Source organism: Triturus cristatus, chromosome 2_1, assembly GCF_964204655.1.
Source record: "Triturus cristatus chromosome 2_1, aTriCri1.1, whole genome shotgun sequence".
NCBI lineage: Eukaryota > Metazoa > Chordata > Amphibia > Caudata > Salamandridae > Triturus > Triturus cristatus.
The window spans coordinates 302,468,535-302,492,442 of record NC_140581.1 but is presented as its reverse complement, the minus strand read 5'-3'; the positions used below and the strand labels follow the sequence as shown (position 1 = coordinate 302,492,442).

The following is a 23,908-nucleotide window of genomic DNA, read 5'->3' as shown; positions in this document are numbered from 1 at the left end:
AACGATTCATCGTGAGCAAGGCTGCAGTTGTCAGCCAAAACGCGCAGATGATGGCATTTTTTCATTGATCTGCCGAATTAGGAATAATAAAAAAAAAATTCAACCACCACAAATGAAGTGCTGTTCCTATGTCCCTATTGGGATGTTCTGCTTTTGAAATATTGGAGGTATGGCGAACACCTCGTTTGAACGGCACCACTGGTGCTTAGGAAGCGCGCCAGCAACCGCAGAAAAGAAACGAGAAAAGTACGAGGCAGGCACAGCTCCCGCAGCCAGGAAATCAGTGACCTGAAGCCCGGGTGGACGAGGAGACGGAGCCGGGAGTCAAAGGATACACGACGGGGGTAGGAGTTGCCCTAACGGCTAGGGCGGTCGACCTCGAAGTAGGGAAATGGGTTTGAGTCTCGGCAATGATGCAGAGCATCCTGTGGTTCTGGGCAAATCACTTAATCTACCCGTGCATAACTAAAATGAATGAGTCCTCATGTAACGCAACTGGTGCTATGTAAAGCGCTCTGCTACCCGATACCTTCGGGTCAAGTTTGCGCTATATAAAACTTCGTAATCAATAAATAAATAAAAACGCGATGGACGGGATACTTGCCAACCGAGGTAGAGTCACGTATATGGCAGCAGGCGGGAGCCGGGTAAACAGCATTAACGGCTTTTGTGATTTAAACAAGGGCGGACAGCTTAACGCTGTTTCAGAGCGGTGTGCAAACTCCATTTAAATCCCAAGGAAATGAATGACGAGGAATTTGCGAGAGAGCAAGCGGCATTAAAGCTATTTTCAGAGGAGAGCTCCAGAGATGTCATGAGCGATACAGTCAAAGCAACGACGGGCAGTAATAGCCTGTGGGCAAATCTACAATCATGGGAGAGATTGAAAAAAAGGGCAATCTCACTTTGGTGGGACTATGCCTCACTTATGAGATATTTACAAGTAGTACGTGTTCCAAGGAGTGAACATAGTGCACAGAGCTCAATGGGGATAATAATAATTCTGCAAAAATATGCTAAAATTGACAGACTGGAGATCATTATACAAATAAAGGAGCTAGCGGAGATTTTACAGAAAGGACCAGATCCGGGAAAAGTTACTAAATTCAAAGATGATTTAAAAGGACGTCTAATCAAATATGAGCAAATGATCAAGGATAGGAAAGTCACTGCATTTTTATGTGATCGCCTAGATTATGAGACGGGTCAGATTTACACTTCTGCCAAAAGATTTGATACCGCTAGAAGGCAATAAATACAGCAAACTCAACAGCAGCAAGTAGTAGACAAACAGCAACAGAAGACCTCTTAGAATGAAATGAGTTCAGACACAGGATCTGAGGTGGAATTTGACAAAACAACTAGACAGGATGGTGCCATGATGAGACTTTCAGTAATGGATGAGGTATGTTTTTTACAGTTAGACCAAAGAGTAGATCACAAGTCAACGCTGGGGAGAGGAAGGTCTCGAGGAACAGAAAACAGAGGAGAGGGGGCGAGGGGCAAAAAGAAACTCAAGGACAGTCAACAACAAGGTCGACCCATTCATATTCCAAGAAAACCACTCAGGACTAAAAGAAAACAGAACAGTAGTTAACCTAAGTCGGTTAGATCTCTCTAAAGAAGTGAGATCCTGCCTGGATTTGGGACTGTCCTACTGTCATGTTAATGAGTTTACCTATCCGCAAAGTAGAATAGATCTGTTCAAATTTATAAGGAAACTTAAGTTGACTAAAATACATGTGAGGAAGGATAAGAACAACTTGCAACTAACAAATAATGATACCATCAGTGGTACTAGAACCACCAATCTCATAGTAGCAGATTTAAATATACTGGAAGATCTGTGATCCCTAGAGGAAGAAGGTAACATCATAACGAGTACTCAAGAGAGTTTGGGTACACCAATTTTGGACTCAAGCAGCCTTGCAATTATAACTGAGGGTATGACACCATTCAGAGGGAAGTCTAAATATATTCCCAAAACACCAAAGGACAATTTAGACCTATTTTCACAGAATGTGATAAAGGACTTACGAACACTATATCATGCAGCATCAACAAACAGCAGGAAAATAACACCCTGGAGAGATAAAACTTTACTTACTACTATTAAAAGTATCAAGACATGCTCAGACGTAGTAGTGAAACCCTCTGATAAGGGAGGTAATGTAGTTTTATGGGACAAACAACTGTATAAAACAGAAGACCTACAGCAATTAAATAACTTTCAGTGCTATAAACGCATCACTATGGAGAGCTATATAGAGTTTATGGAACAGTTTACTGACAAATTAAAAGATTGGAGAGAGCAAGAATTGATTAGTTGGGATAAATATAGGTTTTTAAAACAAGATCACCCCACAATTTCTGTTCTATATGATACCTAAGGTGCATAAAGACCTCCAGAAACCACCTGGTAGACCTATTATTGCAGCACAGAACAGTATTTTTTAAAATCTTTCGAAGTACATAGATTATTTTTTAAACCCTATTGTGACTACCATGCAATCTTATGTGAAAGACTCTGCTGATTTTTTAAGACACATGTGAAATGCAAATATAATATGCTTTTGATGACACTAGATGTTTCTACTCTGTATACCAGCATTAGACATCATAATGGGCCTAGAGCCACACAAACTTTTTTGAAGATGAGGTTATAGGCTCTGCTCCACGTAATCAAATGCTTATAGAAATGATGGAGTGATGTTTGACAAAAAAGAATTATATGTTTGATAATGAACTTTTTCAACAGGAACAGGGAACACCTATGGGCACCTGCTTCGCCCCCAGCTATGCTAACTTGCATATGGGCTGGTGGGAGTAGCAGGTTCTCGGGAGCCCCATTATAGAACATTAGGCCACGAAGTCACAATGTGGGTCAGATATATAGATGATGTCTTTGTGCTGTGGCATGGGATAGAGACAGAGCCTAAGATGTTTATGGAGGACCTCAACGATAATAACCTGAATTTGAAATTTACAGAAAAACAAGCCCCACTTCAATAGAATTCTTAGACATGGTCTAGATGGGGGAGGAGAAATTAGAAACTACCATATTTAGGAAACCCACACATCTCACACATCCTGCACCTTTAATTAGACGCATCCATTTTGGTGAATTTTATCAGGCTAGAAGGGTGTGCAGCACAATGGAGGAATTTGATAAGATCGAGGGAGAAATAAGGCTACGTTTCAAGGAGAGAGGGTATTCTAATTCAATACTGGAAGCAGCATCTAAAACAGCGAGAGCACTGAACAGGGAAGCTACTCTCTTTGAACTTTTCAAAACAGCAAAAAACAAACTATCTCCCAAGAGAGGGCGACACAGGTTTATTACCACATATAACTAGAAACACACCAAGGTTAGGGGAATTCTAAACAAACATTGGCACTTAGTGAAACAGGATCCAGTTCTAGGCCAGATATTCACTGAAAGACCTCAGATTACCTATGGAAAATCTAGATCTTTAAGGGACCACTTAGTTAAAAGTGATAACTCTTCTGGTAACATGACTAGAACGTGGCTCACTGCCAGAGCAGGTTTTAAGAAGTGATCTGTGGGACTTGGCCCTTTTTGGCTAAAGTTCCCTAAAATTTTAGCTTTTCCCCTAGACCTACTTTCTGAGATGTGTTGCCAACTTAGATGCTTTGGACACTTTACCACTGCTAAACAGTGTCAGGGTGCAAGTGCTCCCTGTGTAAAGTGTAATGGAGATTGGCTATCCATCATGCGTGCAGTTTCCTAAACTGCCATGTTGCTCTGGTAAGTGCACGCACTTACCAGACCCTGTCCTTCCCTTTCCATACACATCAGGCAAACCTATGGTAGGTCTAGGGTACCCCCTGGACAGGGTGCAGTGTTTGTGAAAGTTGGGACATGTACCAAGGTGTGTACCATGTCCATTTCGTTTTCACTGCTGAAAGGCCATCTCTAGAGGTGACCTTTCTTTACCCTAACCTTGGGGCTTGCGGGCCCCTGTTTGGCCTACGGTACCTACCTCAGACAACTAGGGATCCTAGGAATTCTAACATTTTGGCGGCAGAGCAGTGGGATTTCCTAACATTGTTTTTGTAAATTAATGCTGTAGGAATCGAATGTGTATTTGCAAGTTCACTTACAGTGATTGGTGTACATCACAAATTTAATAGACCACTTCGCAACCACGTATTGTGTTTTTTATTTGTTGGTTTTATTTTTGGGCAAACCTTTAAGCCACACATCATGTCTCAGAGGAGTCAAGAAGTTAGTGAGGCTGCAGAATTAGGGTCCAACATTGAGGCACTGCTTACCTACAAGGTTGATCAATTGAGGCAATTCTGCAAGGCTTTGGGATGTCCCATGAAAATTAGCGCCAAGAATGAGGAGCTGCAGGAGGCCTTGAGGGCCTGAAGGGAAGCCAAAGGGACTCAGGAGGCGGGTGATGTTGAGGTAGATGAGGATGACCCAGTGAATGGATTTGGTCCACAGGATTAGTCAGTGGAGGGACCAGCTTCAGGGGCTGGTAGTAGCCATTCAGGGAGGAGTTTTTCAACAGAGGAGTTGGAAGAAAAGCAAAGGGTCAGAGAGCATGAGTTGGAGGTGTTAAAACTTAAAACTCAGGCAGAGGAGAAGAAGCTGCTCATTGAAAGTGAAAAGCGAGCAGAGGAGAGTAGGAATGCTCTCGCCTTGGAAGAGAAAAAGATTCTCTTAGCTCGTGAGTTAAGCATGAGGGAACTGGACTTTAATGTTAAAAAGGCAGAGGCCAGTTCAGATGGTGGCAGCGTACAGCCAGTGCCAAGTGTGGATGAGTACAAGCGTGCACTGGATGATTTGGTGTTTGTGAGCATGGCAAATGATTTGATGGGGTGCTCAACCTTACCCCTATGGAGCCTAGGCTCAGTAATCCTTTTTCAGGATTGAGCCAACCCATGTTAGGGTGCTAGCTCTTTGATTCCCGGGAGCTGGCACCAGTGTCGGACCCCTGGTCATGGGTCCAAGGGCCTGAAAGGGCCCTAGAGAGGGAAGAGAGGCAAAGTAGAACCAGTAGGCCCCAGAGTAGTGGGGGGCATGCAGGCTAGCACCCTGCCTCAAATGAGAGGGAGGAAGAGAGAGCTGCGTCCCCAGGGGTTTACCACCCCAACCAAGAGACTGGAGGGTCCCTTACAGGAGCCCCCGGTGAGGGGCCTAGTGCCTACTTGCCAGCAGTGCGAGGAAGAACAGGCGTGGAGCGTCTCTCATCAGAGCTCCCCAGTCCTGAAGTTTGTGGGTGCCATTCCTAAGTGGCAGGCACAGAAATCTAAATGGAAGGTTAAGGGAGGGAGGTGTCCCTCAGTGGGAAAACCCGTGGGACTGTGTCCAGCCGGTAGGGCTGGGTCCCCTAGGAGTGACCAGGGTACACCCACATCTAACCTGGAGGACAGGATAACTGGGAACAGTGTCCTGGCGGATGGTTCTTCCAGGGATACCGCTCTAGGTGGGGGTTGGCAAGGTGTCAACACCCCTAGAGCCACCTGATTGGAGGCACCCATGGAGCAGCATAGTTGGTCCAGGGAGTAGTGACCAAGAGAATCCCCTGTGGTCAGAAAGGCATAGAACCGTAGGCTGTCCCTGTGGTAGCGGGCCTGCGTCTGTGTTCTAACGCCCTAAGCTGTGAAGTCCATCAAGGTAGTTGATTGGTCTACCCTGGCTTTTGTCTGGGAGGGGGTTGTGTGGGACTTGGCCCTTTTTGTCTGAAGTTCCCTAAACTTTTTGCTTTTCCCCTAGACCTTTTTTCTGACATGTGTTGCCATAATCGCTATTTCGTTTTCACTCCTGAAAGGCCATCTTGCCCATTAGAATAGAACGGCAAGGCTGTGTAATGTATTTGCCAGCCTATCTTCCCAAAGGCTTAAGATGGAAAGGTGAAGTTTAGTATGCCTGAACTCACCCTGCAATAACACATCTTTTTTTTATAAAGATGGTTTTTGCATTATGTGTTTGTAAGCCACTCTTTCAGAATTGGCTGGGTTTTTGTGCTTTAATCATTTCTGTGTGTCTCTGCCTGGTTGTGGATTGACTGACTGGATTTGAAAGTGATAAGATCTGGGGAATGTCTTGACCCAGGGGAGGAGGTGAGACAGCACAGGCTGGCCTGCATCTGGAGTCTATAGGGGGAGGAGTAGGCCTAGCGGTGAAGAGGACTGGGCTGGTGCTATAAAACAATTGTCCCATCTCCTGCTGAGTGATTGAGAATCCAGACCCCCACTAATCAAAGGAAGAAGGTGTCACTGGTAGGGAGGCACCCAGAACTGGGTTGAGCAGGGGTCAGTACCCCCTGTAACACAAGACTTCAAAGCCATTGACGGGTATAACGATGCGAGCTGAAGACCCTGAACTTTAGAGAATGGCTTGATCAAGTGTGAACAAGACTGGAGCTACTTCGTGGATCAAGAGGAACCTTTGCCAAGGAAGAAGCAACTGAAGAGACTGTTGGATAAAACTGCTCTTGCTGTGTGATCTGGGGCTGGCCTGCAGTTTGCTGTTTCAACTAAGGAAAGGCTGTAGGGACTTTGCTGTGTGCTGTGTTCCCCTGCTTGAAGGACTTTGCAGTGTGCTGTGTGCTGTGTCCTGAAGTAACTATCCCCAAGGGCCCGAGGTGAGCTGGCTCCCTGTTTGGAAACACAGGAACACAAATGTTTCCAGAAAAGACTCTCAGATACGCTGTGGGTGCGTGTGCTCTGTCTAGCCGGAGACCTTCGCAAGTCGTGCCCTGTGATCTTGGGCACCTGGAATTCCAAACGAGACTCAGTGATGCGGTGTGCGTGTGCTCTGTCTAGCCTTAGTCCTTCGAGAGGACCGTCCTGTGAACGTGTGTACCGAGGAGCCAAGTAAGTCTCAGCGATGCAGTGTGCATGTGCTTGGGGGCAGCCTGAGACTATCGTGTGGATTGGCCCGTGATCATGTACATCAGAAGACAAAGAGTGTCTCAGCAACGCTGTGTGCGTGTGCTGTTTGCAGCCTGAGACCCTCGCTGGAGGTGCCCTGTGATCGGGGGCACCGGAAGATAAAGTGTGTTTCAGCAAAGCTGTGTGCGTGTACCTTTTACCGGCTGAGATCTGCGCAAGTTGTGCCCTGTGATCATAGGCATCGGAAGATCAAGTGTGTCTCAGAGACGCTGCATGTGTGTGCCATGGGCAGCCTGAGACCCCCGTGAGGCGTTGTTTGGTTATTTTGCACCTGGAGTTCCCTTGAGTCTCACTGACCATCAGTGCAGGTGTAGTGTGCAGCCTGGGATCTTCCCATTGCCCAGAAATTCAGAGAAGTTGCATGGGAGGCCCAAGTCGCTGGACGAGGAGAGGAGAGTGGGTTCTCGCACCCCAGGTAATGTGTGTCGACTCCTGGGGCGGGGCGCAGGCATGGAGGGAGACGCTCTCAGCCTCTCTCTCTGTCCTGCAGCGCGAGCCTCTGCTTCGGCTCGTATTGAGGTCTGTGTGTCAAGGAAGTGGCAGCACTGGGGTCTGAGTGCGAAGCTGCATTTACTGTGTTCTATCTTACCTGTGTGGGAGTGGCAATTGTGGCCAGAGACAAGCCACAAGCCAGTACGAGTGCGGCCAGACCGCTGGAGGTACCGTGAACGGTGCTGAAGTAACTTACGTATTGCATTACTTCTGCATACCGGAGTATCTGATGATTGTATATCACATTGCTTTATTCCTGCACAACGGACTGCCTGTTTTGTCATATTGCCCATGGCATTAGTTTGCCTAACGAACTGCCTGATAGGTGTGTTACGCATTGCACTAGGTTTGCATAACAAACTGCCTGATAGATGTGTTACGAATTGTCTTAGTCCTGCATCACGATCTGCCGGATTGTCGCATTACATATTGCATTAGTGTTGCATACCGAACTGCCGGATATATGTGTTTCGCATAACAAACTTCCTGATAACTGTATTACACGTTGCATTGCTTTTTCCTAACAGAGTACCTGAAAGGGGACCGTACGCATTGCATTACGGGGGCATAGCAGTTTACCACGTTGTTGCTTTACGTATTACATAACAGTGACAATACAAATCGTCAGATAGCCGTATTACGATCTGCATTATTCTTATGTGGTGAAGTACCTGATTCTTGCATTATGAACTGCATATTATGACATTAGGATTGCAAAGGATTGTTTCGTTTAGCTCAATAATAATAGGCCGGGGGAGTATTACCCCGACGCATATGTTGGTTTAGTATTGTGTGGCCGCATCGCATATCTTTTTATAAACATATATTTGTTTTTCTATGAAACTTGTGTGGAGTCTATTTTTGGTGTCATCATTGGATTGCTGTGAGCGTAATTGCAAATACTTTACACATTGGCCTTGAAGATAAGCCTAGCTGCTCGTGCCAAGCTACCAAGGGGGTGGAGTGGGGGCTATCTCTAGAGGCGACCTGTCTTTTCCCTAACGTTGGGGCTCACGGGTCCCTGTTTGGCCTACGGTACCTACCTCAGCCAACCAGGGATCCTGGGAATTCTAACATGCTCTAAATTTAAAGCATGTTTGAATGCCGAAAACTTAACATCTATAATTACGCCATTTCAAAAGACAATACAAATTAAGGGCAATTTAACCTGTAAATCAAGTTGTGTTGTTTATATTTTGAAGTGCCCTTGCAAGAAATTATGTGTAGGAAGCACAACCTTACCTGTACATATGAGAATCCTACAGCAGCTCCACGGTATCAATAATAAAGATTGGAGTAATCCGATAGCGAGGTATTTTGAGAAAGTATAGGTGTATCGCATACATCCCCAAAATGAAGAGAGGAGGGGCTAGAGAGAAAGAATTAACAAAGTTAGAAACTTTTTACAACTTGGAACTGGACAGCAAGGATCCACATGTTTTTAATATCGATGAAGAGCTTTACACATGTCTATATTAACTGCCAGCACCTACACCTCTTAGAAAGATCATATTGCATGTATAAATTATATATTTTTTATATTTCCAGTTTTTGTTTTAGAGAGCACTTAAGCACTTTATATATCACAGCACTGTGCACTTTATGATTAGGGCACCATCCATATGAATATTTTTTGCATCTTCTACGCCATTGAAAATGTAAAAGTGGAATTATCAGATACTATGAAATCGTTTTTAGGATCATATATACTATACCATTTGTCAAACTGAGTCAGATTGAGGTCGATATTGATTTTATTGAGTCACTTTGTAGAAGGGCATTTCCATAACATTGTCATCCTTTTGCTAAATATAGTGATGCCTTTAAATACTGTTATATAACAGTTGGGATTGCAATTTATAGGCACTTGCCATTGGATGCATGCACTAAAGCATCTCATTTTCAGAAGTGAAATGGCTATTGGAACACCTAATGTAAAGTATCTTTGGAGTTGATATGGCAAACAAAAGATTTAGATTTAGATTCCAGTGGTATCTTATTATAGTTAGTAAAAATCCTGGTTAAGTATGCCGAATCTGATCGTGCGGCATTGCAAATAAAAGAGTATGAATTAAATGATGAAATTTGCAAACTGGTTCAGGCAGATTGTGAAAAGAAGTACCGTGATGAAATACTAAATTGCCTAAAAAAGGAGGAGGAAATAATAAAAAAGCGAAAGGCATTTAAATTTCAGAGAGATAAATTAGACTACCACAATGGGCAAGTCTTCACCTTTGCTAAAAAGTTTGACTCCTTTAAAAGCACAAACAAAAAGCAAATGCAAGCAATAGCAACAAGTGAAGCGGCACAATCATCAACATCAGTGTCTGACCTAAATTCAGTTCCAGGAAGTGAATCAGACAATTAACAGGTGCGCCTGACGGCTGGATTGGGGTTTATCAAGCTTTCCCTGGCGCAGGAGGTGGATTGCCTGCGACAGGAGAGGAGACAAACTCTGCGGCCACGGGTGCATAAATAAACAAACAGCAAAGAGCCAACATCAAACGCCGGTAACGACGACAAAAACATAAACGCAAACAGCGGGTGCAAACAGGTCAACAAAAAGCCCTACAAAAAATGTAATCGCAAATGATCCAAACACCTACCGGTAACACTACAGACTCCCTTGCAGTGATCAATCTTATATCGATGCACCTGAGTGACAATGAACGCAACATTCTATCTTTGGGTCATCCTTTAGCCCAGCATGTGATTTCAACTATGTGCAAACTCGCATGGACCTCTATAAATACACGAGAAAATTAAAACTTCGCAAATTCTACATGCTGGAGAAGAAAGAGCATTCTCCACAACAGAAGATAGCTACCATGCCAATGCAAAGTCCTTCTATTTTAACTGTGGGTGGAAAGGCAGGGAGAATGATGCTGGTTCTTTCATTGAGCAGATTAACAACGATGATCTTAATCTACGTTTCACTGCCAATGTCAGCAGTAAAACTGTTAAGTTTTTGGATGTTGAACTATATGTTAACCGGGGTGAACTGGAGACTAGGTTACATCATAAGCATACTGCAGGTAATACAGTGCTCCATGCTGCCAGTCATCACCCTGAGCATCTGATTCTCAGCATTCCTTATGGGGAAATGCTTCGAATCAGACGCATTTGCAGCATGGATACTGATTGTACTGCAGCACGGAGTGAAAGTAAGAATAGGTTCCTGGCTAGGGGCTACTCAGCGGAAATGAATGATAAAGCCATCAAAAAAACTGATTCAATATCCAGATTGATGGCCTTGACTGTTAAAAAACCGAATGAGTCAGCGATGTTACCAGCCACAGGCACAAACCAGCCCAAATTAATTTTGACTTACAATCGCCAACATCGTGCCTTGCGAAATTTAGTCAACAAAAATTGGAGTGTTATTTGTAGTGACCCGATAATAGCAGACTCCCTTTCTGACTCCCCTAGCATAGTATTCAGAAAAGCACTCTCTATGAATCACATGTTAGTCAAAAGTAGTCCTGAGGTTGTTTCCAATAAGATTTGGCTACAAACAGTGAAGGGGTTTATAAAATACCCAATGTGCAAAGCTTGCAAGTTTGGCAAAAGCCACACGTTTTACAATAGCCCCTTCCAAGAGGTTCCCATAACAATATCAAAGAGGTTGATGTGCAAAGTGGAATTTGCAATTTATGTGCTGGAGTGTTCCTGTGGCCTGCAATATGTTGGTAGCACCAAGTTGCTGGTTCACAAGAGAATACTCCAGCACATGAGGGCAATCAATAACAACGACGCCGCATACCCTGTCGCTAGACATTTCAAAGAGGTTCATGACAACCGTTTGGAACATCTCAGCTATTTTGTGATTGATACAATTTTACCTCTTAGACGGGGTGGCAATCGTGAGGCTCTTCTCGAAAACTAAGTACAGCCTGGAGCTGGATACTAAGGCACCCAGTGGGTTGAACTCTAGTGATGATCTTTATACTTGTCTTTAAATTCCTCCGATCAGTAGCTTATCAATTCTATGCCCCTGTAACACTATGTACTGCGCCTCCCATGACAACACATTTTTAAGTGCACTTTTTTCTATTTTTTAACACAGTTTTTAGGTAGCAAGTTTACATGCACTAGCACTTTGTTTGAGTTCAAGACAGAGCAGCAGATATAGCCCATTTGGGCACATTTTCTAAGCACTTACAGTGAAGCTATGGCCGTAGGTGTAATACAAGTTAATATGTAACGCAATTAAATAGGTAAATTGACTGCAGGTAACAGATCCAGCCTTCTTCATTTGTATGGAGTCGGCCAGTATGCAGATTACAAACTAAGAATTAAATAAATAATAATAATCCACATTTGTAAAGCGCGAACAATCACCCGTAAGGGTCTCTAGGCGCTGGGGGCCGTTGGGAAGATTAAGCAAGCTATTGCCCAGAGTCACATGGTGCTGGGCTAATCTGCCACCAGCGCCAGGGATCGAACCGTGATCCCCAGATTCCGGAGTCAGTCGCCCTGGCCGCGGCGCCACACCAAAGTTAATTACTTGTATTGTGAATTTTAAAGTTATTTATGATGAAATATTTTTTTTTAATTTTTATATGTGCAGGAACACTGAGTTGCCTATTAAACCTGCAGATTTCACTCACCCATACACTATAAACTTATATATTTATATATGTATCATAATGGACGTCTAGCTGCCCTGCATATGAGACCAGAGGTTTTAAATGTTCATGTATTAATGCACATTTTTAACACTTGTATTAACTTTTAACATGTTTTTTAGCCTGTAAGTGTTGTAAGAATATTGGTTAGAGTATATACCCACTTGAGTAGGACATGCCAGTTAGATTGTCTAACATTTGATGTAGATTCTTTTGGAATGACATAACCAGTTTGTACTTACTTATTGAGTTATTTCAAAAAGTGTTCATGAATTAATGAAAGCTTTTAAAATGTATTAAATGTATTAATTCATTAATTCATTTATTTATTTACAAATGGTATTGATGAATTATCAACCTGACTAACCGTTGTTTCATTTAAATTGTGTATTGATAAATCTGCCTTGACTTTGATTAATTGTTATATTGATCCAATGTGGAAAAATGTAAATAAGTCAAGAATGGAGCCCCCCTGATTTACAACTGTATAGTGTTAAAATGGCCGACACCCTTACCAAATTAATTACTGAATTCTTAAATCCCTTTTTTATGTTCATGTTTTTAGTCCTTGACATTAACCAATGAGAATACGGAGGGTTAAATAGAGTGTTTATGCAGGTAATAACTGACATTGACGAAGGCCAGGAGGCTAAAACGTGTTTGTCAGTTGATTGTGTTTACAGAAATTTACAAAATAAATCAATTGGAATAGTGGCCAGAGTGCGCAGCATTTTTTAACTGTGTTTTGCGTGAATACGTGAGTTTCGTCCTCGCGGCTGTGGCACCCGCTGTGTCGGGAGCGGGTAAACAGACAAGCACCGTAGTGAAAAAAATGATAATAATAATAATATATATATATATTCACTTAAAAAACCATAGGTTTCACACATGTTATAGTTAGGTGGACATTTCACTCGTAAAAAACCAATGAAATTCCACCGTTATAGTTAGTTCAGATAACTATAACTTGCGCGCCCGCAATCCAGTGCTCATGACGTCACATATTTCATCACTCTTGACATGGTCAGTGGCATCACTCATGACATCACTGATGACATCATTCTTGTGATAGAGTGGCGGTCGTGCGAGTTATAGTTATCTGAACTAACTATAACGGCGGAATTTCATTGGTTTTTTACGAGTGAAATGTCCACCTAACTATAACATGTGTGAAACCTGTGGTTTTTTAAGTGAATTTGCAAGGTTTTTTAAATGCTAATTCCTAACTATAACGTGCCTGAAACCTATGGTTTTTTAAGTGAATTTGTATGGTTTTTTAAATGCAATTTTTTTTTTTTTTTTATTTATTTTATGGTTTTTCACAGCGCGCACCTGCGATTTAAAAAAAAAATGTTTTTTCAATCTTCGGGGTCCTTTAGGGACCCCCTGACAAAGGTTAGGGGGTCAGGAACTCCCTACCCTGCCCCCTTTTCACGTTCGCCACCTCTCTTTTTCACTCTCGCACCCACAACAAAGAAAATGGCGGCCGACACTTCCTGATTTCGACCGATTCGAACGTTGACTGACATGTAACCACCAATCAGAATTACGCTCGCGCACGTTAGGGTGCGCGCACGGTGCGCGGCTATAGATATGTATGTGCTTTTAAATGCAATTTTCTCAGGAACTACTGAACAGATTGACTCCATATATGCAAAAGGCACTTCCCTGACCTAAGGACTACCTCTCTGCCAAATTTCAAGTAATTCTGTTCAGCCGTTCGGGCTGTACCTTCGACTAAAGGTCCTATGGGAAAATGCATGGGGAAAACGCGTTTTGGGACCACCCTTTTTTCTCGGCCCCTGCTTAACGAATCACCCCGAGACTTTCAGGGTAGGAGCTGAGCAGAGCGCCCCATTAGTTTTGAAAATTTCACGAGGATTCGTCAACCGGCGCCAAAGTTATTCAAAATAGAATTTTCAGATTTCCTATAACTATCTACTGGCGACCGCCAGTAGATAATATATCTATATAAATATATATATCTATGCATACAGAAACTCACGCAATTCCACTACGTGAGAAGCAAGCCCTCCAGTCAAGAATGGTTTGTGACACCTTATTTTATTCTTAGCAGGCAGACCGGCAGCAGAGCATAACACATTTCGACCCAGTTGGTTCTTAATCATATGCAAATATTGAGGGGCATGTGCTTAGTGGTTTTAAATACACTGCAATGTCAAACATTAAGGAAGGACTCAAGTACAGTTTTTAAAGATACACTCATGGTAAAATTACAGTTGTTAAATTGTTGGAGGATCATATGACGTTCTTGATAGTCCATACTTTGTCAGTATCCGTCTAGTGCATTATCGTCTCTGATTTACGAGTTGTTAACCCAATGATTTTGTTTTTGGTTTGTGAATAGGTATCATTGAGTCTTCCCAGAGGCGCAACTAGAGCCACATTTCGGGGGGGGGCTAAGAAAAAATTTCGGGGGGGGCTGAATATTTAAGCAATAGGCAGAGTGGAGCCGATTTTGGGGGGGTGCTGAATCTTTAAGCAATAGGCAGAGTGGAGCTGCAGGGGCTCTTAGAAGGGGTGAAACAACAGCGAGGCCTCATTAACATGCAAATAGTCTTTTAAAGACCTGTGAAGTGCTCGGGTGCGGCTCGGGAAGCTGTCTCATCCCGGGCTGCCACACACGACGGGGGGGCTGAAGCCCTTTGAGTCCAATGGGTGTTGTGCGCCTGAGTCTTCCTTATAGTATATCCTCTTTGTATGCTTTGTTACAAACTCGGAAAATAGTGCCTTTTTAGTGTCTCATGTGGATAAATTCCCTGTAGAGCTGAACGGCAACAGTTATATCAAATTTGCTAACAAAGCACTCATACTTGTGCGCTCATAGATTTCATTTGAAAGTCAATGCCTGCCCATTGCGGCATTACGATGATTCTCCATTCTCGAAGTGCAAGAGTGAATACTCCAGAAAACCCTGGCTGTTTTCAGAATTGCTTACAAAACAATCAGCAGGCAGGCCTCCTACTCTAACAGTGACATGAGCCCCCCATGAACAGTGGCGCCTTCTCAGCCAAATCCTCTGCAACTTATCGAGCACAGTCGGCGGGCAATATAATCCAAATAAGTCTTGATGACAGCGGATGGCCATTCACGCAGGTCAGGCCTTGAAAGCGACGTCACCGCTAAACATATGCATCCTGAAACTCATTCAATTCCACCGCGTGAAAAGCAAGCCCTCCAGTCAAGAATGGTTTGTGACACCTTATTTTATTCTTAGCAGGAAAACCAGCAGCATAGCATAACGCGTTTAGACCCAGCCGAGCCTTAATCATATGCAAATATTGAGGGGCATATGCTTGGCACTTTTTAATACACTGCAATGTCAAACATCAAAGAAGTTCTCAAGTACAGTTTTTAAAGATACACTGACAGTAAACTTACAGTTGTTAAATTGTTGGGGGATCATATGATTTTCTTGATAGTCCATACTCTGTCAGTATTCTGCTAATGCATTATTGTATCTGGTTTATGAGTTGGTAGATCAATGATTTTGTTATCCCCAAATTCACAGGCCTACAGTGTCCACAATGCCTTGCGTTTTTGAGTAGGTATCATTGAGTCTTCTTTATAGTATGTCCTCTTTGTATGCATTGTTACAAACTCTGAAAATAGTGCCCTTTTAGTGCCTCATGTGGATAAATTCCCTGTAGAGCTGAATGGCAATAGTTATATTAAATTTGTTATCAAAGAACTCAGCCTTGTGCACTTGTAGATTAAATTTGAAAGTCAGTACCTGCTCATTGCTGAATAATGATGATTCCCCATTCTCAAAATGCAAGAGAGAATACTTCAGCAAACGCTGGCAGTTTCCAGAATTGCTTACAAAACAATCAGCAGGCAGGCATCCTGCTCTAACAGTGGCGTGAGCCCCCCCATGAACAGTGGCACCATCTCAGCCAAATCCTCTGCAACATATTGAGCACTGCCGGGGGGTATCCTCTTAATATAATCCAAATAAGTCTTGACAACAACGGATGCCCATCATAGTGACATCACCACTAAATGTATGTATCAAGAAACCCACGCAAAACCACTGTGTGAGAAGCAAGTGCCCTAGTCACTGTGTAGGCTTTGTTAATAAACTAAAAAAACAGTGCCCTTTTAGTGCCTCATGTGGATAAATTCCCTGTAGAGCTGAACGGCAACTGTTATATTAAATTTGTTATCAAAGTACTCTTCCTCGTGCACTTATAGATTTAATAAATATTACATACATATACACACACACACAAACACATACACACATATATATTACCCACTGGCGGTCACCAGTAGGTAGTTTTAGTTAGGACCATGTTTCAACAGCATTTTTTGACTTGCCTATATCTTTGTCTCCGTTTCATTAATCTTAAAAAAAAATCAAAAAGAAGCGCTCCGCTGAGTCTTATTGTGCATGCATAGTTATGGGGCGGTCTGTCAAGTAGGGGCTGAGTAAAAACGGGAGGTCAAATAAGTGTGTTTTCCCATGTTAATTCCCATAGGACCTTTAGTCGAGCCCGAAGCACTTGATGGAATTACACCATATTTGGCAGGACGATTGATTTGGTTACACAGATAATGCTTTCAGTTATTTGGTGTTAATCCGTTCAGTAGTTGTTGAGAAATTTAAGAGACTCAAGATAGTGATATCTGAGGCCGCAACTATTTTGCGTTGATTTAGCAATTAATGGCAAATGTGTGCGCCAACAGGAGTGCCGTGATGGGCTGGCCGCAACCTGAGAAGAAAGTTGTGGCTGCCATTTTAGAAAACGGGGCCCGGTCCTGATGCTAAAAATTCACAAAAGTGGCATAAGGGGTCAATGTAGAGGTACCCTGACCCCATGTTTGACATATAAGGGTGATAATGGGACAAGCTATGTCTCAAAAATGGATTTTGTTTTCGACACACAATATTTGTGAAGTCGCTGCAGCCATCACAATGGCCCCCTCGTGTAACATTGCGATGAATTCATGAATATGGGGGAAAATATTTTAAAAATTCACAGACTCCTTCACACTCTAATGCATTCACTCATAGAAGCACTCAGAGACTTATGCACCCACTCACACCTCCACTGAGACACCCATGCACCCAGTCACATACCACTGAAACAATCCCGCACCCACTCACAGACCCACTGAAAGTCTCATGCACTCACTGAAAGACCCACTCAGAAACTCATACCCACTCACACATCCACTCAGATACTCACACACCACTGGGACATCCATGTACCCACTCACACAGCCACTGAGACACTCGCACACCCACACACAGACCCATTCAGAGACTGATGAAGATGAACACCTACAATTTAGGAGGCTGCTCAAGACCACCCTTTTTTGTTTCTGATCTAGCCGCATGAGCGCCACACCTATGTTGCCTGTCCGAAGCGCAGAGATACTCCCTTGGGAGTTGATTCTGGCGCTATATACATAAATAAATAAATACTTACATAAATACTCCAACACTCACTCACAGTCCCACTCATATTCTCCTGCACTCACTCACAGACGCATACAAACACTAATGCACTTACTCAGGGACCCACTCCCAGATTCACACACCCAGTCACAAACTCACTAAGAAACTCATGCACCCACTTACAGACCAACTCAATCACTCATGCACACACTCACAGACTGATTCACACACTTATAGAGGCAGTCACAAACCTTGTCACAGACTCTGAAACTCACTCACAGACCCACTCATGCACCCACTTATAGTCCCACTCAGGGACTCATGCATCCACTCACAGACTCACTATGAGAATCATGTACCCACTCATAGACCCACTTAGACACTAGTACACACACCCACTCACCATCTCACACATGCATGCAGCCTCTCATGCACACACTCAGAGACCCACTGAGAGACTCATACACCAACCCACACACATAGTCAGAGACTCATGCCCCCACTCAGAAACCCACTCAGACACTCCTGCACTTACTCACAGATTCACTCAGACACTGACACAACCATTCCCAGACTCGCTCACACATGCACTGAGAAACTCATGCATCCACTAACAGACTCACTCATACACTTATACACCTAGTTACAGATCCACTCAGATGCTGACACACTGAGTCACAGATTCACTCTGAGACTCATGCGTCCACTCACACACCCAATGAGAGACCAAAACACACACTAAGAGACCCACTCAAACACTGACACAGCTACTTACAGGCCGACTCATAGGTTCACTTATATATTTAAACATCCACTCAAAGGCTCTTTCAGAGACTCACACACCGAATCACAGACCCACTCTGTCTCTCATGCACCCACTCACATACTCACTCAGGGACTCATTCCTACTCACAGAACCACTCAGAGTCTCATACACCTGTATGGTGTGTGACTGTCTGTGTGAGTTTCTGTATGGGTGACTGAGTGGGTGGACGTTATTATTAGGAAATAAAATGTAAAATGCCTTAGAAATTCACTGAAAAAAATAAATATTATAGGGATGTTATAGTCAGGAATTTTTTTTTAAACTTTAGACGTTCACTGAAAAAAGTAAAGGTATAGGGACGTCATAATTAGGCTCACATTTCACTCATACAACACCATTAAAATTCAGAAGAAATAGTTATCTGAGCTAACAATAACTTACTCCCTCATAATGTACTCTTATGACCTCACACATTCCAGAACTCATAATATGGTCAGTGACATCACTGATGACATCATCCAGTGAGTGTAAGTGTTTCGTAAACATTTCTGAGACTTCAAGATATATACTAAGCTACAGTATAAGTTAAATTACTATTCGTTCTGTACTAGTAATTAGTGATACTATTTCTAACATATATCATCGGAGTAGCTGTGTGACTGTCTGTATCAGTGTGTGAGTGGATGTCTGAGTGACTGTACGGGTGTGTGAGTGGCTGTATGGATGTGGTAATGGGTATGTGAGTAGTTGTAAGGGAGATTCAGTGGATGTGTGAGTGGCTCTATTGGAAAGTGAGTGGGTGTGTGAGTGGCTGTATGTTTGTGTTAGTGGCTGTGTGAGTGGATGCATAGGAGTGTGAGTGGGTGTGTGAGTGGCTCTTTGAGTGGTTCATACAATAGGCAATGAGAACAACCTTATGCCCAGGCTGCCACACCATAAGTGCTAGATTGGACATGATATGCCTATGGATGTCATTCATGGGTCACCAGGAGTCAGAGCTGTGACCCCTGGATCACCTCTCGCAACCCCATGTACTACCTTTGGGACCCCTGTCCTCATAGGTGGCAAAATCAGTGGGAAGAACGCAGGGTCTGCTTGCCCTTATTGGTGGGCATTGGGTACTTTTCCCTCTGGTTTGTACCTATTTTGTATACTTTTAGTGAATAATACTATATTATTTACTGTTGGTATAATAAAAAAACTGATCACCCGGAGCTTGAACAGGACCTTCATTGGCAGCTGAGGTAAGTAAAAAAGGTTTTAAATGTATTTTGTTTATGTGCTTGTGGGTGAAAGTGCTTTTGTGTGAGGGATAGTGTGTGTATATGTAAGCGCATGTCTTTGAATGAGCATATACATGTGAGTTAAAATGAGTGATTGGCAATTAATAACAGGTAGTGAGTGAATGTCAGTCAATGAGTATGAGTAAGTTAGAGTGAGAGTACAAGTGAGTGCTAGTGAATGACAGTGTGTGAGTGAGAATGAATAAGAATTAGTGTGAGGGAGCATCAGAGCATTTGAGAGAAAATGGGCATTAGTGAATGGCAGTGAGTTAGTGTAACTCAGTGAGAATTAGTGAGTCAGAGTGACACAGAGTGAGTGAAAGGGAGTGAGAATGAGGGAGTGAGAATCAGAATGAATGTAAGAGAGTTAAGAGCAGTAGTGGTCCGTGGAGGGAGTGACGGTGGGGCAGTGAGGCGGGGCGGGGGAGGGGCAGGGTGGGGAAATGTAAACACCGGAATATGGATGAACGGAGGTAAGTACACATTTAAATAAGTAAAACTAATTCCTTTGCACGCACTGCATCGAAATTCGTTTCACTTATTTAAATGTGTACTTACCTCCGTTCATCCATATTCCGATGTTTACATTTCCCCACCCTGCCCCGCCTCACTGCCCCACCGTCACTCCCTCCACGGACCGCTACTGGGTAAGAGAGGAAGTATGAGTGACTCAGAGTAAGAATAAGTAAGAACAATTCCGTTAGAGTAAAAGTGAGTGCAGGAGCGTGAGTAAGAAAGAATGAGTACACGAGCGAACATGACTGAACGAGAGGGACTGAGTGAGAATTTAATCACAGTCACCTGTTACAAACTACTGGCTCTGGCATTCTAGAGGTAATACTTGTCAGAGGGGGCATCCATGTCAAAACTGGCATATTGGAGGTAATTCGTGGCACTCTTGTAAATATTCTAGCTCCTACATACTGGTGGTAATTTCTGGTATGATAGGCACCAGTGGTAAAATACTGGTACTGGAACACTCAAGGTAATTCTTGGCATGTGGGGCAGCTGTGAACAATATTGGCATTAGCGTACTTGAAGAATTTCTTGGCATGGAGCACCAATGGAAGAATGCTGGTGCTATTACATTTGAGGTCATTCTTACTGTGCTCTCTAGCAGAGCTATACACACTGATTGGTTTGAAGGATGTTCAAATCATCTGCCTGTGTAGTAGTAACAAGAGTACCCCCTTCTCATCAATGCCATCAGGTGGCTGTCAGTTGGTGGCAGCTTATTTGAAAAATGTTTTTCAGCTGCAGTCTTTTTTCTGGCTCTGTGTCAAGGATGCATGAACACATGGTTTATTTCAAATCAAACAGGACTCAAAATAGAATCTCTGCAGCCAGCTGAAGAGAGCTGCACATTCTAGGCACAGCAGTTAACCATGTTTGATGTGAGATTTGTGTATTCGGATAGGTTTGTGCCTTATCTAGAGCACATTGTATTTAGATGTGAACATTCTAGAATCAATATTTACCCAAGCACCATGAAATACTAATTATATCATATCGCGCACTAAATATATTTATTTACTTATGGTTTTTCAATTGACTTGTGTGTTACAGGGGAGCATTGTGTATTAGTGATGACGAAGAAAGAAAAGAGACTGATGAACTAGATCGTGAGCCTATCAATGGATGCGCCAAACCAGTTTCACCTGAAAATGCATTCTTTAGAGTGAGTTGTTGCAAACAAACCAATATAAAATTAATCATTCTTAACTTTTAATATATAGGAACCATATCCAGGCTCACTTGTCTCAAAATGTGTTAAATATTTTACCAAAAGCCCCTTAATATCCTAAATGTTAGTAGGATGTGTCCAGGACCAAAGGTATGAACATTACATGAATCTTGTTTTAGATATGCTTGTTTGCTTCTAGCTCTAATATTTGTTGCTCTAAAAATATATTACTCAAGAATAACTGTTGTGGTACAGTAGCTTCGAATTTTTAAGTCTCCAATGAGGGTCATATTATCAAGGAACGGCGTTAAAATTATCGCCGCTTTAGCGGCAGAAAACTGCCGCTAAAGCAGCGATAATGGGCTTGATAATATGCCCTTGAGAATTCCAATAGAAGCCCATGTTCACACCAGAACATGTTTCTGCCGCTAAAGCGGTGATCATTTTAACGCCGTTCCTTGATAATATGCCCCTAATTTTGCCAGTTCAGTGTGTGGGTCCTCTTACATTGATATTGTTACCTTCTGTACACATTAGAGCAGACTCTGCCCTATCCTCTTTAAGGAGTGATCCTCTGAGCTCTTTTGATTTTTTTTGTAGGATACACTCAAACAGAAAGTTAAATATCATCTAATGCAGTCATCTTCCTACACTAAGAACATAGATAATGACCACCCACCGGTGCACTTTGCAGAGAGCCAGAAAGAATGCTCTCTTTGAGAAAAACGCTTTGATAGCAGTGTTCCCATATTTTTTGTCAAATATATATTTAATAATATATTTATAAGAAATCAAGCAATCCCACCTAATTGTGGATATTAAATGATAAACGTCCTCTCCTGATGGCAAAGCTTGGAGCACAAAGATGTGGATGTATTTTAAATGGCCATCAGCATCTTCTACCAGGCACAATTTCCTAGGCCAATTGATTCTGATTTATTTTTGCTCAGGTCCAAGAAGTATAGACCAATTTCCACGAAATACACTTTTGCTCATCACTGTCCTTGAGGGATCACTCCACGATTCTACAAACAACAGTTCTGTTCTCCTTTATGAAATTAATTAATCAAAATGCTCCTACGAAAGGACTCCCAAGCTAGCAAGACAGGTAAGGAAGTTTCCAACAAGGGAGGAGGGGTTGACTAAGAAAAAGGTAGAACATTCACTATTTTTCCTTGTGAAAGCTGTACACATCGTCCCTCTTGAGGGCTGAAGTTCTATCTTTAGTCCACCTGGGCACTACTGAGTAAGATCCTCTTCTTGTGCTAGATTATATTGAACACCATTCACTCTCCTAATTGCTGTTGGCGATGGTCAACCAGGGTACCATTACCACCACAACTGGTGTCATAAATGAAACTTGTACACAAGACCTGTTAATACAGCCAAGCTGTGCATTGAACGTCACTGGTTAATATTGAGAGGCAATTACTTAAGCATGAAACCAACCCAGAACACCAACCTAAAATCCAGAATGCCAGAAATAGTGCACTATTCTTTACTACCTTTGAAAGAGCAACTACCCAGCCAAAATATCTTAAATAACAATGGGATCATTACCTATTAAGCTACCAAATGTCTACCAAACCATCAATTCTGTTGTACTCAGCACATACTCATACTGGGGAAATAAAAAGGTCTTGCTCAAAGGAGAAGCTCAGTTTGGAGAACACCTATTATTCTTCCACATTACTAGTGTGTGTCATTGATGGGTGCACCCATAAACTCAAACGATGGCATCCTGGAATGTAGCTATCTGCAACCCTTTCTGAAATTGTCATATCAACGCTGTCTGCAGAACTATAGGCAAACAAAATTGAAAGCAGTTGATAAGACTTATGAATGGGCTGTAATCAAGTAATTACGAAGGGTTTCCTACCATGAATTCAAGCATCGCTTTCACCTATGAAGAAAAGATGCCATCACCAATTAAAGCTTGTTGTAGATCTGCCAACAGAAACCTTAGTTTTTTCAATTGCTCTTTATTGATTAAAATTTCACTTAGCAGATTATATTGCAAGTTTCCAAGCACCTATCATATTAGCTTAATGACCCCAAGGTCATTGGACCCAATGAGTATATCAAAGAGCAAATTCAACATTAACTGAAGCAACTCCACTACCCCCACCCAGAGTCTCAATATCCAAACGTTAGCACATCTATTTAATACCATTGAAGAAACAACATTTCCATGCTCCAAATATAGAGTGGTACCCACTTTAGTTATGCAACTGTTTTACTCAAGGGGGTGTGAACATTCCATACGTGAGGCCATTCAGCACACCCTTAATATTTTCTACCACCTCGGTCACAGGTGTCAAGCAATAATTCCAATTACAGACTGTCATATTTTTATCTTTTCCCTTTATGGTGGGGGATTATTTGATTTTGCTTATATGACCAGTAAGAAACCCTCACCGACTCACTCCCTTCCCCCACCCTTTAATACCGTGTAAAGTGCTTAATTCTGAGAACATCCACTTGCCAACAGAGAACTTTTTCCCTACACCCCACCTCATTTCCAATGGTTCACCTTGATCAAAACAGTCCACAGTGCCTAGTAGAAGCCCATCAGATCACTGATCAAGATGTTTGGTACAAACAGCTTATTAATTTCCTGTGACAGTGAGCACAAATTACGCCTTCAAAAGTCAAATCAGCGACATATCCCTGTGTTATGATCAATTTTATTGCGTACTA

At 42.6% G+C, this 23,908-nt stretch overlaps 1 protein-coding gene across 1 annotated transcript in view; it reads left to right on the top strand.

Annotated features, from left to right (window-relative positions):
* C6 (complement C6) overlaps positions 1–23,908 on the top strand; it is a 770,728-nt gene that overhangs the window by 516,675 nt on the left and 230,145 nt on the right. Inside the window, exon 13 of the mRNA XM_085631171.1 lies at positions 21,091–21,202. Within this exon, the coding sequence (XP_085487297.1) occupies positions 21,091–21,202 (112 nt within the window). The remainder of the gene's footprint in view (positions 1–21,090; positions 21,203–23,908) is intronic.